General features: G+C 45.2%; 2 protein-coding genes across 6 annotated transcripts in view; one reads left to right on the forward strand and one right to left on the reverse strand.

The window, feature by feature from the left end:
• Nucleotides 1-14,961, forward strand: part of LOC310709079 (tigger transposable element-derived protein 1-like) — an 877,074-nt gene that overhangs the window by 673,838 nt on the left and 188,275 nt on the right. The window lies entirely within an intron of this gene.
• The window catches only part of TGIF2 (TGFB induced factor homeobox 2), a 353,736-nt gene that overhangs the window by 331,960 nt on the left and 6,815 nt on the right, over nucleotides 1-14,961 (reverse strand). For 4 of the 5 annotated variants that reach the window (XM_083508257.1, XM_083508256.1, XM_083508255.1 and 1 more), the window contains exon 3: nucleotides 1,849-5,787. In XM_083508257.1, the coding sequence (XP_083364383.1) occupies nucleotides 5,191-5,787 (597 nt within the window). In that variant the 3' untranslated portion in view covers nucleotides 1,849-5,190. Of the gene's footprint in view, nucleotides 1-1,848; nucleotides 5,788-14,961 lie in introns of those variants that run through there. The other variant, XR_014527306.1, reaches the window with a different exon arrangement.

A 14,961-nucleotide genomic window follows, 5' to 3' on the forward strand; every position in this document is an offset into this window, starting at 1 on the left:
AGCATGCTTCTGGAATAAGGGTTGCCAACCCTTACCAGCCCATGGGCTTCTTTAGAGTGTTAGGAATCAGCTCCGGTTTCTTCTCTCCCCCTTTCCCTGAATCGCCCTTCCCTCTCCCCAAAGGACGGTGAGAACACACACACATACAGATGCTTTGTTTTTACCAAGGAGTTAAGATGCAGTACAGTGAAAATAGATCCTCCTGAATGTGTATGATTTTGCATAGATTTCCCCCACCCTGAAAAAAACACCCATCCAAGTTTGTCTTTGAGAGAACCTAGGATTATTTTAATCATCATTTTTGCAGACATGATTTGGGATCTTTTATCAATCTCCTACCTAATACAGAACAAATGTCTCCCAACACTTTGGTTTTTTGAGACAAACTAGACCACATTCTCAGAGGGACACGGGTGGCGCTGTGGGTTAAACCACAGAGCCTAGGGCTTGCCGATCAGGAGGTCGGTGGTTTGAATCCCCATGATGGGGTGAGCTCCTGTTGCTCAGTCCCTGCTCCTGCCAACCTAGCAGTTTGAAAGCACGTCAGAGTGCAAGTAGATAAATAGGTACCACTCCAGCGGGAAGGTAAACGGTGTTTCCATGCGCTGCTCTGGTTCGCCAGAAGCGGCTTAGTCATGCTGGCCACATGACTCGGAAGCTGGACGCCGGCTCCCTCGGCCAGTAAAGCGAGATGAGCGCTGCAACCCGAGTTGGCCACGACTGGACCTAATGGTCAGGGGTCCCTTTACCTTTACCTAGACCACATTCCCACAATCGGTGCTGGTAAGTACCTTTTCCAGGGCAGCCTTCCAACATCAAGTGGCTGCTCAGTCCAGTGTGTATTGGCCAGTCTAACTGGGCTGTGAATCCAGGAATCTAGGAAAACACTTCTTATGAGAGACTGGGGTCAATGGTCCAGATTTCACCCAATTTAGCTGGGTCCAGGGGTGCACCCAGGTCCCTCTCCAACACCCTTCAGACCATCAGAGGAGGAAACTTACTCCTAAAGGCTGGCAGTGACTAACCTTTGCTTTGGTCTATGAAATAACCAGCCTTTGCAGGTCCAGCTTGCATACCACCATGATGGTTTCCACCACTTTTTCATTTTGACAGGCCTTTAGCCTGCCACCAGGTGGTTTGTTTTTATACCCAGAGAAGTAATTTGCAAATGTTCTCACAGTGGCCATAAGCCTGTGGGAAACTGGGAAGCAGGATCTGAGCACAGGAGTCCTCCTGTTCTTCCCACTCCTGTGATTTCCAGCAACTGGTCGTAATTGTGAACATGGAGGAAGAATTAGTAGCCATGGATGCAGGGAAGGCAGAGCTCTCTCTAGCAGTGCAACATTTGCCTGCCTGCCCTTTTCCTAATACGTATATTACGCTTTTAAAAAAAACAACCACCCCCTCTGCCCAAAGTAGGGGGCAAAACCCTCTTGCCACTGATTTGTTCAGGAAGCAGGGGACCAAGTGCCAATGTGACTTTTTTTAAAAAAAAAAAAAAGAGGGCACTGAAAAGATAAAGTATTTTGTACAAAAACCGTATGTGGCCTACTTTAGAAATATCAAGGATTGTTGCTCTGATTCTGTCAGTGAAAGCTCCCCTTTTCAATATGCTAGCACACCTGCCGTTAAGAAGAAATGACTAAGTTGTGTTCTGTATATGCCAAACTCCTTCACCAATCGAGCTTCTACATTACAGAATTCTGCTGTCTGCTTTTATGACCCTCTGCATAGGGTAAGGGCAGTCACTGTATGCACCTGTACGTACATTCACACAACACTGGATGCAAAGAGCCAGAGAGGGAGGTCAGAGTTCTTACGCACAGAGACCATACAAACTAGGTGTGGTGTGTTTTTAAAAAAACTTTATTGATTAAAAAAATCCAAAACAGTTATTTACAGTAGTTTTTTGCTTCATAAACATCAGACAAAAGAATATTCTCTCTTTTTTCGTCCTTTTTTAACTTCCCATCCCATCAAAAACAAGGTCTCCATATCGTTTGGACAAATAAGATACAGCAAGAATAGTCAGTGCATTGTAGGAACTGAAACATTGCTCTTGTTACCTTGTGCAGCAATTTCAGATCTGCTTAGGTTTCCTGCAGTGCCAGGAAAGAAGGTTCAAACTGCTTCATTTAATGGAGGCACAATTCTAATCAAACGGCTGCCAATCCAAGTCAAGGGGGCCTAATTGAGGGTAGAGGAAGGGAAACTACTCAAACATTTTTAATTAAGAGTGTGAACATGACTAAGTATCTTCAGTTGGACTTGGGATGCTGCTGCTTAAAAGTATCTTGCCAATATCAGTGACACTTTGAAGGGATACATAATTCTTGAAAGCCTATAAAAAGCAAGGTCAATTTTGGAAAACTGTTATAATAATATAGACTGAAATTTAGCCAGGGGGATTCGAGGAAGTCACTTAAAAATGTTACTAAGATTGGATTAAGTACAGTTAAGATTTATGTTTGTTTGTCTATCTAAAATTTTTTGGAAAATCAATTAAAAAAATTGGAGGGGGGGGAAGCAAGGTCAAGTTTTGCTTCCACAATCCAGAAAACAAGATAGGAACCAAGCTTGAGAAGGAAATGGAAGGAGCCACCTTCCAGAGATTCAATGCAAATAGTCAAATTAATCCACAAGATTTTAGAATTAAGCAAACAAACAAAAAACCAAGTATGTTACACGGCAGCTCTTCAGGCTTTTCAAAACAGAAAGCAGCACAATTTGGCAATGTATTTGCTTTTTCAAATTTCTGGATCAATATGTGAAAACGGCAGCTCTCTAGACAGAGTTAAGCTATACCCTGCTGATTGATAAAGGATCACCGAAGATCAAAAAGTACCAACAAAAGGAAAGCAGGCAATTATTTGTGCAGCAGCAATTACAGGTTGTACCAATCTTAGCCCTAAATCTGTAATTTGCAAAAGGGGGGAGGCACACCACAATGTTCCATTAAGCCCATAACAATTCCCACCCTATTAGTTCCAGTTCTCCAATGCACTCACTGCTGTCCTTGTCGTTTTTCGACACCAGGTTTGCACACCTAGTTTGAGAACAAAAATGTGAAAAGTTGCATCCTGCTGGGCTTTTTAGCTTTACTATTCATGCAACGTAAAAATTAGGCTAACACCTTCTAAAAATTAGTGTTTTTCAAGATATATAGGTGTATATAATAGATCACTATTTAACTTACATTTACAGTGAAACAGCACTATTAAAATAAAAAAGGTGGATGTTCAGATCACCCAGGGCACTCTGTGTTTTGCAAGTTCCTGGTCTCAGGCCAAAGGGGGGAGGCGTAACTCAATGAAAAATATATGCATGTCTTAGCAGTTCAATCTTGCAAACCCCCAGCTTCTCACCCCCTTAAATCCAGGGCATGGACCACAGATGAAGAATATATGGCCCTGCGTATGCTGCTGGGGCTCCCAACTCCCTCCCACCCAAACCAGCATGCCCCCCCCCCAGCTACTGGTCAGGGATGATGGGAGTTGGAACTCCAGCAACATCTGGTGGGGCCACGGGCTTCCACATGCCCTCTCTCTTGGGCAGTGTTTCCCAAACGTAGGTCTCTAGCTGTTTTGGGGCTACAACTCCCATCATCTCTAGCTAGCTGGATCAGGTCAGGGATAATGGGAGTTGTAGTTCAAAAACAGGTAGAGACCCAAGTTTGGAAAATGCTGCTCAAGGGGGATCAGAAACTATCAGGTGGGTCTAAATTTCTGCCAAGTACATGGGGACACATCAAATCATATAGGGAGGCAATTTCAGGGTCACACACAGCTTGTAGTCTGCAGGAGAGGTTGTAATTCACTATGGAAGACCCTACTCTGGTCAACCTCCCTTCCTGGCCACAAGAGGGCACCTGTGCTCCATCAGCAAGAGAGAAACTACATTCAGCATGATGAGAGCAAGGATCCAAAACAAAGTCAGGAGGTTGGTTGTTTCCCCCCCCCGCCCCCCTTATAGGTAGTTTTGTCATCCATAAAGACACCTTAGATTTCCCGAGTTACAGTCCACGACCAACAAAATTCAAAATGAAAAACGAAGAAGAAAGGGTTGTTTAAAGCAACTTCACAGTCAAAGAGTCTTGTTCCGGATCCTATCCCTCTTCCCCACCTCTGAAATGCCCCTTTGCTGCTTCTCAGCCAGCAGAGCATCCTTCCCTGCCACTCTGATCACATCTGTGCATCTCCAAACATGACATGGGGGGAAACACAGGGAGAGGAATGGATGAAGTCACAAAAAGCCAGCACCTAAAATAATAATAAAATTGCTCAAACAGCACCATACTTTTTTTTTTTAACTGGCACCAGTATTCCAAGGGTGGTCGTTGATTGTTCCCCCTCTCCACCTCCCAGTGGAAAGAGAGAGGGATGCCACAAACATTAACATTTCCAGTTAAATCTGCTCATGCCAGGGACTCCGGTTAGGCAACATGCAGGGGCCAGCCACTCATGCGCACCAGACCAAGAGTATGTCAAAGAAGTTATGCTACAGAAACAGCAAAACAGAAACAACACCCGCCCCCAAAAAGGACACGCGTTAGGATTCTCTGGGCAGAGGTGAAATCACTCATTTCGCCTCCCCGCCATAATTCGTATTTTTAAGGTACTTGGGTTTTTTGTTTTTTAATTATCTCTCCTCCGCTATGTGTTGGACCCTTTTCCTGTTCTCTTCCATGTCAGCAGGCTTCAAAATAAAGTGGGAGAAGAGAAGGACCTCTGCACAAGGATGCTCCACAGCAAAAAAATAAAACACAAAGTCACAGTAACAGAACACCAGCCATGTTCTCTCAGAGCACGTTAAGGCCTCTCGGTCCTTTCAAGAGCAGATTGTGCGTGGTTCAGGCACCCCCCTAGTCAGACAGTGTCCTCCACGCAGCTTCAACAGGAGGAAAGGATGCTGGCAAGGTCCAGAAAAAGTGAAACGCTAGCCAAAGGATGTGTTGTTCTCCTGCTTTGCGGCGGAGACAGTGTTTCGTTCTAGAAGCCGAGGTGAGCTGGCAGCACAGCGTCAAAACGGCCAAGAAAGCCTCGGCTTGTTTTGCTCCTGGTTGAGGGGTAGCCATATCACAGCGTTAACATCTGGCAGGGAGGACCCTCAGTGCAGAGGCCAACAGAAAAACTCGGGAGAAGGAGCAGGGGAACCCCCAAAGCCTCCAAAAGGAGTAGTGACTGGAGAAAGCTACTTGGTTTTTCTGGAGAGGGCTGGCGCAGCGGCCTCTCTCTGCAGTGACGGAGGCAGCTGCCCGCTCAGCTTCTGCGAGTCAAGCTCAGCTGCCCTTTGCAAGGCCACTTCCACCAGCAACTGGAAACTGCTGAAGTCCTCTCCGAAGAGCTCGGGCGGAGTCGGTGGCGGCGTGTTGAAGAGTCCGCTGGTGGGGCTGGCGGCATCTGCCCTGGTCAGGAGAGCCAGAGTGCTGCCCGTCGCGCTCAGCTGCGGCTGCTTGGGGTGAGGCTCGAGCTTGACCTGCTGGAAGGTGGGGCGAGGGCTCTCCTGCTCACTCGTCACCACAGTCAGGCTGCCAGCCAGGGGCCGGGCAGGGTGGCAGGTCATGGGCGAGCAGACCGACATGGAGAGCACCTTGGAGGAGGCAGAGGAGGCAGGAGGCACCATTAGGAGTCCGGACCCTGTGGCGGCGGCGGCTGCTGCATGGGTCAGCGTCACATCAGCAGATTTGGCACCGCGGCGAGATATGGTGAACTGGTTGGGATCCTTGCCGTCCTTAAGCAGCATGTCAGGGAGGAGCCTGCGCCTGGCGTTGATGAACCAGTTGCAGATCTAGGGGAGAAATGCACAGGGCTCAGTTAGATGCCAAGGAACAAGGACTTGGGGGGGTGCGCAGCAGCTATGGTGCTAGACTTAAGGCCCTCGGGGAAGAGCAGAGTTGAGGCTGCCCACCTGTAACGTGGGAGACAACAGAGAAGGTGCAAAAGGAAAAGGAAAGCATTTGCTACACTGGAAGTTGAGGGGCACATTTTTCTAAGAAGAAGTGAGTGAGCAAGAGAGAGAAATGCAGAGGCTTCAATAGCCAATTGTATTTTTTCATGACTGATAAGGTTGTCCGTGACTACCAGCTGGAACAGCAATGTTCTGCTTCCACTGTTGGAAGCGATATGCCAAGTGCTAGGAATCAGAACTAGGGCAAGTGCTGTTGGTTTTGCTTGCTGGCTTCCCAGAGGTAGCTGGTTGGCCGCTGTGGGCTAGATGGGCCACTGGCAAGAAGAACAAGACTCCTCTTCTGTTCTCATACAGCCATTTCTCCAAGGGCATGCAAAATAGTTAAAAGAGTACTGGGAATATATAATAAAGGAAGAATAAAGTGAGGAAAGTCATCTAAATGGATATATAAGAATATGCAGGAATGGTGAGGAAATTAAAGCAATCGGGGAAGGGAAGAAGGGAAATCTGTGGAAATGTATATCTGAATGTGATTCTGGAAATGGTTATAATGAAAATTATTTTTTTTAAAAAAAGGATTTGTGGCTCTTTCCTTTCTCCTTTTATTCTCACAAACCCCCTAAGACTGAACCTGGGACTTCTCCATGCAAACTAGGTGTTTTGCCGCTGAGTTACATGTAGCCCGTTTTTTTTAATACGAAATAGGTTTAACAGCATCATGGTTGCGAATCAAACATTACTGCACTTCCCACAGGTTTTTTAAAAGGTTGGGGAGGGGCAATGGCTCATTCTCTGCCTCCAGCATCCTATTCTTGCCACCTGTTGTCACTTTGAGAAGCCAGGAGAAGGCAGCTATTCTCTTGCCAACTGAATTTCTGTTTCACAGTGTTACAAGCTTGGATCTGCCCAACCAGTGTAGGATAAAGCACAGACTATTTATTCCAAGATTCCTGACATGCCTTTTCTCCTGCCAGATCTGTCCAGGAGTGAATAGAAAGTATGTAGGATGTTTCCTTTATACGGGGGCAATCTAGGGCTTAAAAATTAAAAATCCAATATAGAGAAATGTGCACCTCTCTCAAGTTCCACTCCAGGTCCGGTCAGTTATAATTCAGCAACTATTTTTATTCTCATGAATACAGTACCCAAAGACTGATCTACTGAATTATTTGTACCAGAGCATTTCCTGTCCCTTACGCTCAGAAGTACGAGGAGTTGAGGTTTATGACCAAAAAGTATTAACGGGACAATACCTTTATTTCAACCAACAAAAACATAACAAACTGGTAGGCAAACTTTCCAGTTTCCCAGAACTCTTCTCCGAGCTGGATGTCAAAGGTAAAAACCGAAAGAGCAACCAGCCCTGGTTCAGTGAAACCGAGAGGAAGAAAGAGAAGGGACTGGATATGAAAGACAGAGCCCACAGCAGCCTTTCCCAACCTAGTGCCCTCCAGCTGTGGGATGATGGGAGCTGTAGTCCAAGCCATCTGGAGAGCACCAGGCTGAGAAAGTCTGGTCTACACTTTGTAACAAGTCTAAGATCCGGCACAAAAAGTCTCATGGAGATGGGCAGAGCAACCTGACAGAGGTTGGGGAGGGGCGTGGTTGAGGGAGAATGAACTGCCTCTTCCTAAACCCAAGTCAAGCCCATGCTAGCCAAGACAGAAAATATCCAAGGCATTGGTTTCAAAGGCAATGGGGGTGGAGAACTATGCCAGCTCCAGGGGCTGTTAGGGGAGTGGGAAGTTGTTGAGTCCTGAGGATCCAAAGGCTCCCCCGACACACCCATTTTTGCCCCTCCTGACAGAGCACCATCTGCAAAGGCACACTGGTGGCAGAGCTTGCCACTGCAGCTAAGAGGCATTGGGGGGTGAAGCTCCCACTCTGCCTGCAGAGAAGCAAATCTGCTGGACCCACAGGCCGATCCCTCAGCCACGTTTCACAGGAGCTTGGGATTGGCTCCCTTCATCATTACATCAGAGCTTGCATGGGGCAACACTGACGCCAGGGGCTACAAAGAAACAGCAATGGCTGTCCCCCCCCCCCATCCTTTTTCAAAAAAAAAATATTTCAGAAATAGACTGGAAAGAGAAGCTGCTGAATTGCAACTCATTACCAAACTTAAAACCATGGAGAGACCTGGTCTGAACAAAGACATTGGATTCTTATCTCATTATACATGACTAAGCCATTTTTCACCTTCTCACCCCTTGCCTTTTCCTGTAAGACCTATTGCAGTCATTAAGAGTCGTCAACACGCTCATCTCAGCTATCTGCCAATCACCCATTCCCACCACCCTTCTGAGTAATACCCCTCCCCACCTTCTCACTATATAGAAGGATCTGGCAACTTCTGTTTCAGTGTATCTGAAGAAGTGTGCATGCACACGAAAGCTCATACCAAGAACTAACTTAGTTGGTCTTTAAGGTGCTACTGGAAGGAATTTTTTTATTTTTGAAAAAAAAATGTATAGTTTGATTAGGCGTATAACTAGAGAAAACCAATCACATACATGCACATGTACATGGTAATCAAGAGTGAAAAACTCTTCTATAGACAAGAAGCTTGATCCAGCAAAATCCCCAGGAAACAGAGTAAGTGATCCCCTACTAAAGTAAGTGCAATTGTTTTCTGTGAAACTTAAACACAGAAGACAACAAGTTGCCTAGGTTGGCACAGAAAGAACAGCCTGCTGATTTAAATGAAATTTCCCCATTTCACAGATTTGTGAACAAATGTGCATACCAATCGGTTGTGATCAAAACAGTTTGCAAATTAATTGGCAACTTATTTCAAAAACTTCTCAGTGGTGCAGTCTACATTCCTTTCACACTATAGAATTGCATCTGGCTAAACACAAGGGGGCAAGGAAAACCAGGAAATTATTGGGTATCTGGTTGGGCCTCTGCTAAGACACATTGCAAGGTATCCGAGCAAGTTCACGTAATTTTAAAGCAAGTCCAAAACTTTCCAGAAGCGAAGGCTGGTACTTACTGGGCAGAACACCAACTCTCCATGAAATGGAAACTGAAGTTTCCAAGCTGGTTGGTCGAGTCATAAATATTCATAATTTGAGACATGGAAATATTTTGCAGAGGTTATGTAGATTAGAGGACTTACAATAATAATAGCAACAACAACATGACCACCAAGAAGGGCATACAAGAAGAGCTTGCCTAGATGCAGGACGTCTCTACTGTCTTTATACCTGCCATGACTTCTTAGTACCTGGGTGCAGTAAGATGCTCACAATAAATAAATACAAGACAGGGACGCACACTGGCCCCTTCCATTGGCCTGCAGCCAGAGAGGGAATATGGCCTCCGACTGAAAAATGTTCCCCATCCCTGGCTGTTGGGTCAGTTGCTACACCTCCTTCCAAGAAAGACCACTGGGAAGTGGAGATCAGTCTGGCCCCAGCAGGTTCTTATACTTTTTAAAAAATCTGCACTGGGTTACCAGCTGCTTTCATCCCTTTATTTTAAAGTTGCTGTAAAGACTGATGTGGGAGACTGTGTAGAAATGTTTCAAGAAAGTAAACTGGATATTAAATTCCTGTTTACAATTCACCCACTGTACTCCGTCTAGCACTGCCCAACCTCTTTCCTTTCTCTCCCTTTTTCTCTCTACCCTTCTTGCCGCATAAACCTCATCTTTTAATATTGAATGAGTTTTCTATGAGGATCACAGAAGGGGGAAACATACTTGTAATAAAGCTGAGATTTCATTTAAAGCCATTATAGACTGGACTTTACCCATCCAGGGGTCCTTTACCTACCTAAGCTCAATTATAGCAAACAATGAACTCACCATTTAAAGGAATAACAACGTTTATCCATCCTATTTCCCACTTAGGTAGGGCTTCACTCCAGCAGAAATGTATTGTGCAATTCTGGACCATTCTGTAGACTACGTCTCTCAGGTCTCGAGGCCTGTCATCATTATTAGCCTTCTTCCATCCTCTACCTGCAACAGCATTATGCAACTGCTCATGAAGCAGCCGCACTGCACAATAGCACAGTGCTTGGTTACAGCTGTAGAGCACCAAATTAGGATATTAGAGCAGCCTTTGCCAGCCTGGTACTCTCCAGTTGTTTTGGACTACAATCCCATCAGCACCAGCCAGCGTGGCCATGCTGATTAGCGTTGCAGTCTCAAACAGCTGGAGGGCACCAGCTTGGATTGCACAGTACGAACATGTGCAACTGCACTCTTTGGAAGAGAGAGGGACAATCACGTTTCCATTTGGCGAACTAGCAAAGTTCTGGGTGCATTGCCAAAGAAGCCCGCTAGGAATCTTAGCGCAACGCCATGAGGAGCTGGTTACAAGACCTTGGGAAGCACAGCTGCTGCCTGTGCAATTTGTTTCACGTCACACACAAGGGTGTAGAACAATTTTTCCTTCTTGAAAGCCAAACCAAAATGAAAGAGTGCTTCAAAGAGAACAATTATGGAAAAATAAATCAAGTAGACTGATGTATCTTTTGCAAATCAGCAGCTCTGTAAAATATTTTCCCTGGGGATACGTGTTAACACAAACTCAATAATTTCCCTGTTTTTAATCCCCTCCCCACCCCCCGCCTCAAGAAAACAATCACCATGTTTCCAAAGCCTCAAACTGGTCTCCTTTCACAAGTATACATAGTTTTTTCCATACGTGTGGAGCAAGAAGTTGGGGGTTTCGTTGCACATGGCTTACAAGACTTAAAAACAGAAGCAGGCAGCTCACCACAGCTTACATTTAAAACACTTCTAGGTTGAACACATCTGCAGGCATATTCACAATGTGGACCTCCCCCGTCTTGCCCTGGTAAGAGCACAGAACCACCAAGGAGAGCCTTCTGCCCTTCCTCTATGCCTGAATAAGTGTGAAGACTCTCCATGACAGAAGAAATGTGGTACAATGCCTCAGAGGTAGGAACAGAAGAAGCACCTGCTAGATCAGTCTAAATGTCTCTCTCATCCAACATCCTGGTCTCACAGTGGCCAAACCTGGGAAACCTGCAAGCAGGACTTGAGCACAAATAACGCACTCTCCTCCTGCAATTTTCAGTAACTGGTATTCAGAAGCATATTGCCTCTGACCACAGAGGCAGAGCATTGCCATCATGGGTAGAAGAGATACTCTGAAAGTCTTGACACTATTCTTGCTGCTTAACACCATGGAAACTACCCAGCTCTCAACCCTACCATAGTCTCACTGCTAAAAGAACAAATTTAAAAGCTCCTTAAGCAAGGAGAAAAGGGGTCCTTCCAGTTACTGATTAGAAGACTCCAGGTTCAATGAGCTGTACACCTTTTATGCCCCATATGTAGAGAGAAACTGAGGCACCGCTGCTCACAAATTCTAACTGCATAAAACAAGCAACCAATCATTAAGTCCCAGAAATTTCACAGCCACTTTTATGTTCAGCTACATTTGTGCACAAGTACACTGTACCAGAAAAAGGTGCAATTTATGTTGCTTTTAGAAATACAAAAGGTGACCTTGAATATCTAGATGGTCTTCAGCAAGCCAACTCCTTCTCTGCGTACAAGCAAGAGCTGCAACTTGTTATCGGAATATTTGTGCTCACAGCAAGCCAAGCAGAACAGACTAAGCATTCTTGTGCAGTCAGATCCCAGCTAAAAGCACCAAGCTTGGTCAGTAGAGAGAGAGAGAGATGGGAACTATCAAAGGAAGCTCAGAACTTTGCAAGGAATGCTACTAGCTGTTCAGTGAGTCAGGCACCCAAGTGACCCTAGTTATGTGGGGACAGTTCTCTGCTACAGAGAAAGAGAGGCCAAAATGCACTGATCACGAATAGTCAGTTCTAAAAAGAACTTTTGTCCTTTTCACAAGGCTAAGCAGCATCGATCAAACAATCTGTGTATTTTGTATCAACCACAACAGCACTCCTTAGGTTTACATGTCCTTATATTACATCCAAAGCCATGTTTGTTTATTCCCCCCCTCCGACACACACAATGAACTATGCCAGCTCTAATGACACAAACAACTGGTCACCCCCAGAACAAATCTGGGTGCCACCATGCAGACCTCCCAAACCCAAAGTGATACTTGCTTGGCAACAAGCTGGTTTGGGAGGCTTACCCCCATGCAATATTGTCAGTGGGGTTCACCAGCAAAACTAGCTGAGCTCCACGGATCCAGACAGCCCAAACAGAAAATCTATCTATCATATCATATTTCTATTTGGGCTGTTTGGATCCGTGCAGCACCGCTCAGCTAGTTTTGCTGAAGTTACATTTGCTTGTTTAGCAAATGTAAGTGTTGTAGCTGGAGAATTTTCATATTCAGAAATCAAGTGTGCATTCTAGGTAGGCTGAGCAGCTGGTTAAGACTGCTATATCAGTAACAAGTAAGGACAATGGATAATTTCTTGTCAGCATGAGAAAAGGTGGTATGCTCACCTCATTTTTGAGAGCTTAAGCAGCATTTGTGTGAATGGCAACAAACCTGAGGACTGGTTTTGTACTCTGTTGCCAGTACCAAAGGCCACAACATGTATGCAACTGGGGTTAAGGCCACCTACTCCAAGCTGGAAGGGTGAGAGGGGGAAGTCACAGTGGGCTTCCTGTAAGATTCACCTGGAGGTATTTCCTTAGAAACAGGAAGACTTTGAGCTGTTATGAGCTCCTTTAAGAGAGTCCAGCTGGGACAGTCTCTCCCCTGTCTTCCCAGTGACTTAGGACCTCTGTCCTGAGCGGGGAAAGCAAAAGAGAAACCCAAGAGGCTGGAACTCATGCCAGAGGCTCTTAAAGAAACCACCCTTTCATCCTTTTTCTTCCTCTCATTTTTGTATTTAAATTGTAAACAAATGCAATTTGTGGGGAGGCAAACCACATAAAGAAAGATTTTACAAAACACAACAGAACGGATAAAGGCCACTGCATAACAGCCCACTTCACCGTTTACTTGTTTGTGGCCCCACCTACAGATTTCCAGGCCCCAGCAAGGTTGTTTACTGGGAAGTAGCCTACATATGAGCAGGCCCTTCTTCCCCACAATCACAACATTCCCCCTTCACGTGAAGGGAACTAACGTGGCATTGCCCTAGCAGTCTGAATTTGGTTTTGGTTTCTTTGCTGAACCATAAGGTTGTTCAGTACTATACCTACCCGTTAGAAACAACCAACCAAAAATGTATCCTGAAAGCTAAGCTTTCAGGATGTAAAGTGCATACAGCTAACATTTCTGCCATTTCACTTTGTACAACGTGCACAGTTTAGTCTCTTATTTCATGCAATCACAATTTAAATGTTTAACCAAATTAAACCCAATCCACTGGAATGTGGTATGCACTGATAGAACAGTGTTACAGTAAGGAAGGTCTAATGTCTTTTTAAAAATACAAGATAGATTTTCTCACCTGAAAGAAACTGGTTTTTACTTTAGAACACTACTTTTTAAGAAGCTTCCTTTTACATGAAGCAACCAAGATCAAATTCCCCAGTTTTCAATATGCATGCCCTGGAGGTGTTTCTCACGGAACTCCTAAGAAACCTGGCAGGGCCAGTCCTACCATTAGACATAGTAAGGCGGCTGCCTCAGGTGGCAAATGTTGAGGGGGAGGTAGTGGGGGGTGATATGTTGGAAAACAGAGCTGCACGTGCCACACAGGCCTTGCCCTGAACCATCTAAGCTAGCCTACTGCCCTCATATATGGCGGAGGAAGCCATCTAACAATATTTTAAATTGATTCCCCCACCAATACACACACACACACACACCACCCAAGTATTCCTATGGTATATTAAACCAGGTTGCATGAGAAGCTCTTTCTATAAACAATTCTGGGTCCTACACTAGCTTAACACTGAACCCTGTCAACAGAAGTCCTATGCAAGGACTTTCCCCCTCTCCATCCCCAGTGCCCCCCTAAAGCTGGCTCAGAGGGGAGTCAGCAGAACCCCCAGAACAGTGTATGGGGAGGGGAAATCAGACATAACTGTTCCACAAATGCAGCACTGAATTACACCCATTGTTTTTAACGTACTTGTCAAACACAGCAAGCCCTGGTTTCACACCATGGAACAGGCCAATGGTTTTCAATATTAGGGCAAAACCCTTACTCCCAAAGCAGACCCAGAAAATAAAAATTATCCAGACACCTGGTAACAAGCACCTAACATTGGCATAGAAACATCTGTGTTTCTAAACGTCTCTGCAGGGCACAGGTAGAAATCTGACGCTTGCTCTTTGAAGATAGATGCTGTTTTCCAAAAACAAACTCTGTAGCCAAGGATGAATCAGGGCAGGGGAAACCCCACTCTTGGCCTCAGCCACACCTCTATTCCCTTCCTAGCTCCTGCATCTCTTGCCAGGTGAAGCAGAAGTCTCGTTACCCTCCTGACACTAGACTGACCCAGCAGAATATCTTATATTTATTTAGTTATTTCCGAAAACCCTGGCCTCTCCTTCAAATCCTTGGAAAGGACTTGACAGATAAGGAAGCTAGGTGTGTTTCACAAGCATTCAAGGGCAAGCACACCTTGCCAAAAGTTGAGGCAACAACCAAATACACACAGAAAGGAACTCCTCAGCTGTACTTGATTCCATACAAATAGTAAATGGCTAAATTCACATCAGGTGTTGAGTGGGTGGCACAGAACACAGTTCAGCTAAAACTGTTAAGGACTGGGTTAGATTTGTTTAGTGTTTTCTCTTAATTTGTAAATTATGCTTCCTTCCCCCTCCCCCAGTACAACCACAGACAAAAAGCATTTGCGAGGAGGAAAGAGATGGGAACATCTTTGGGGCAGTTGGGTATTTTGTTCCCAAAACCAAGTCAACTGTTCACTTAGGCTCATATCCTGCTTTTCACTCCCCCTCAAGGCACACACAGTTGCCAAGAAATGCCTTAAAGTGGAGTTGAAGGATGAGGAAGTGAAAAGCAAAGCCCAGACACTTAATGGAGAAATCTCACCCTTCTATTAATACTACTTCACCCTAGGGAAGTCACTGAGGATTTGACAGGCTTCGCTTAAACCTCTAATTTCTAATACATGATTAGCTCCTACTATGTATTTTAATTACCAAATAGCTTTAT

This window comes from Podarcis liolepis (genome assembly GCF_965112155.1).
Source record: "Podarcis liolepis genome assembly, chromosome: 6".
In the NCBI taxonomy this organism is placed as follows: domain Eukaryota; kingdom Metazoa; phylum Chordata; class Lepidosauria; order Squamata; family Lacertidae; genus Podarcis; species Podarcis liolepis.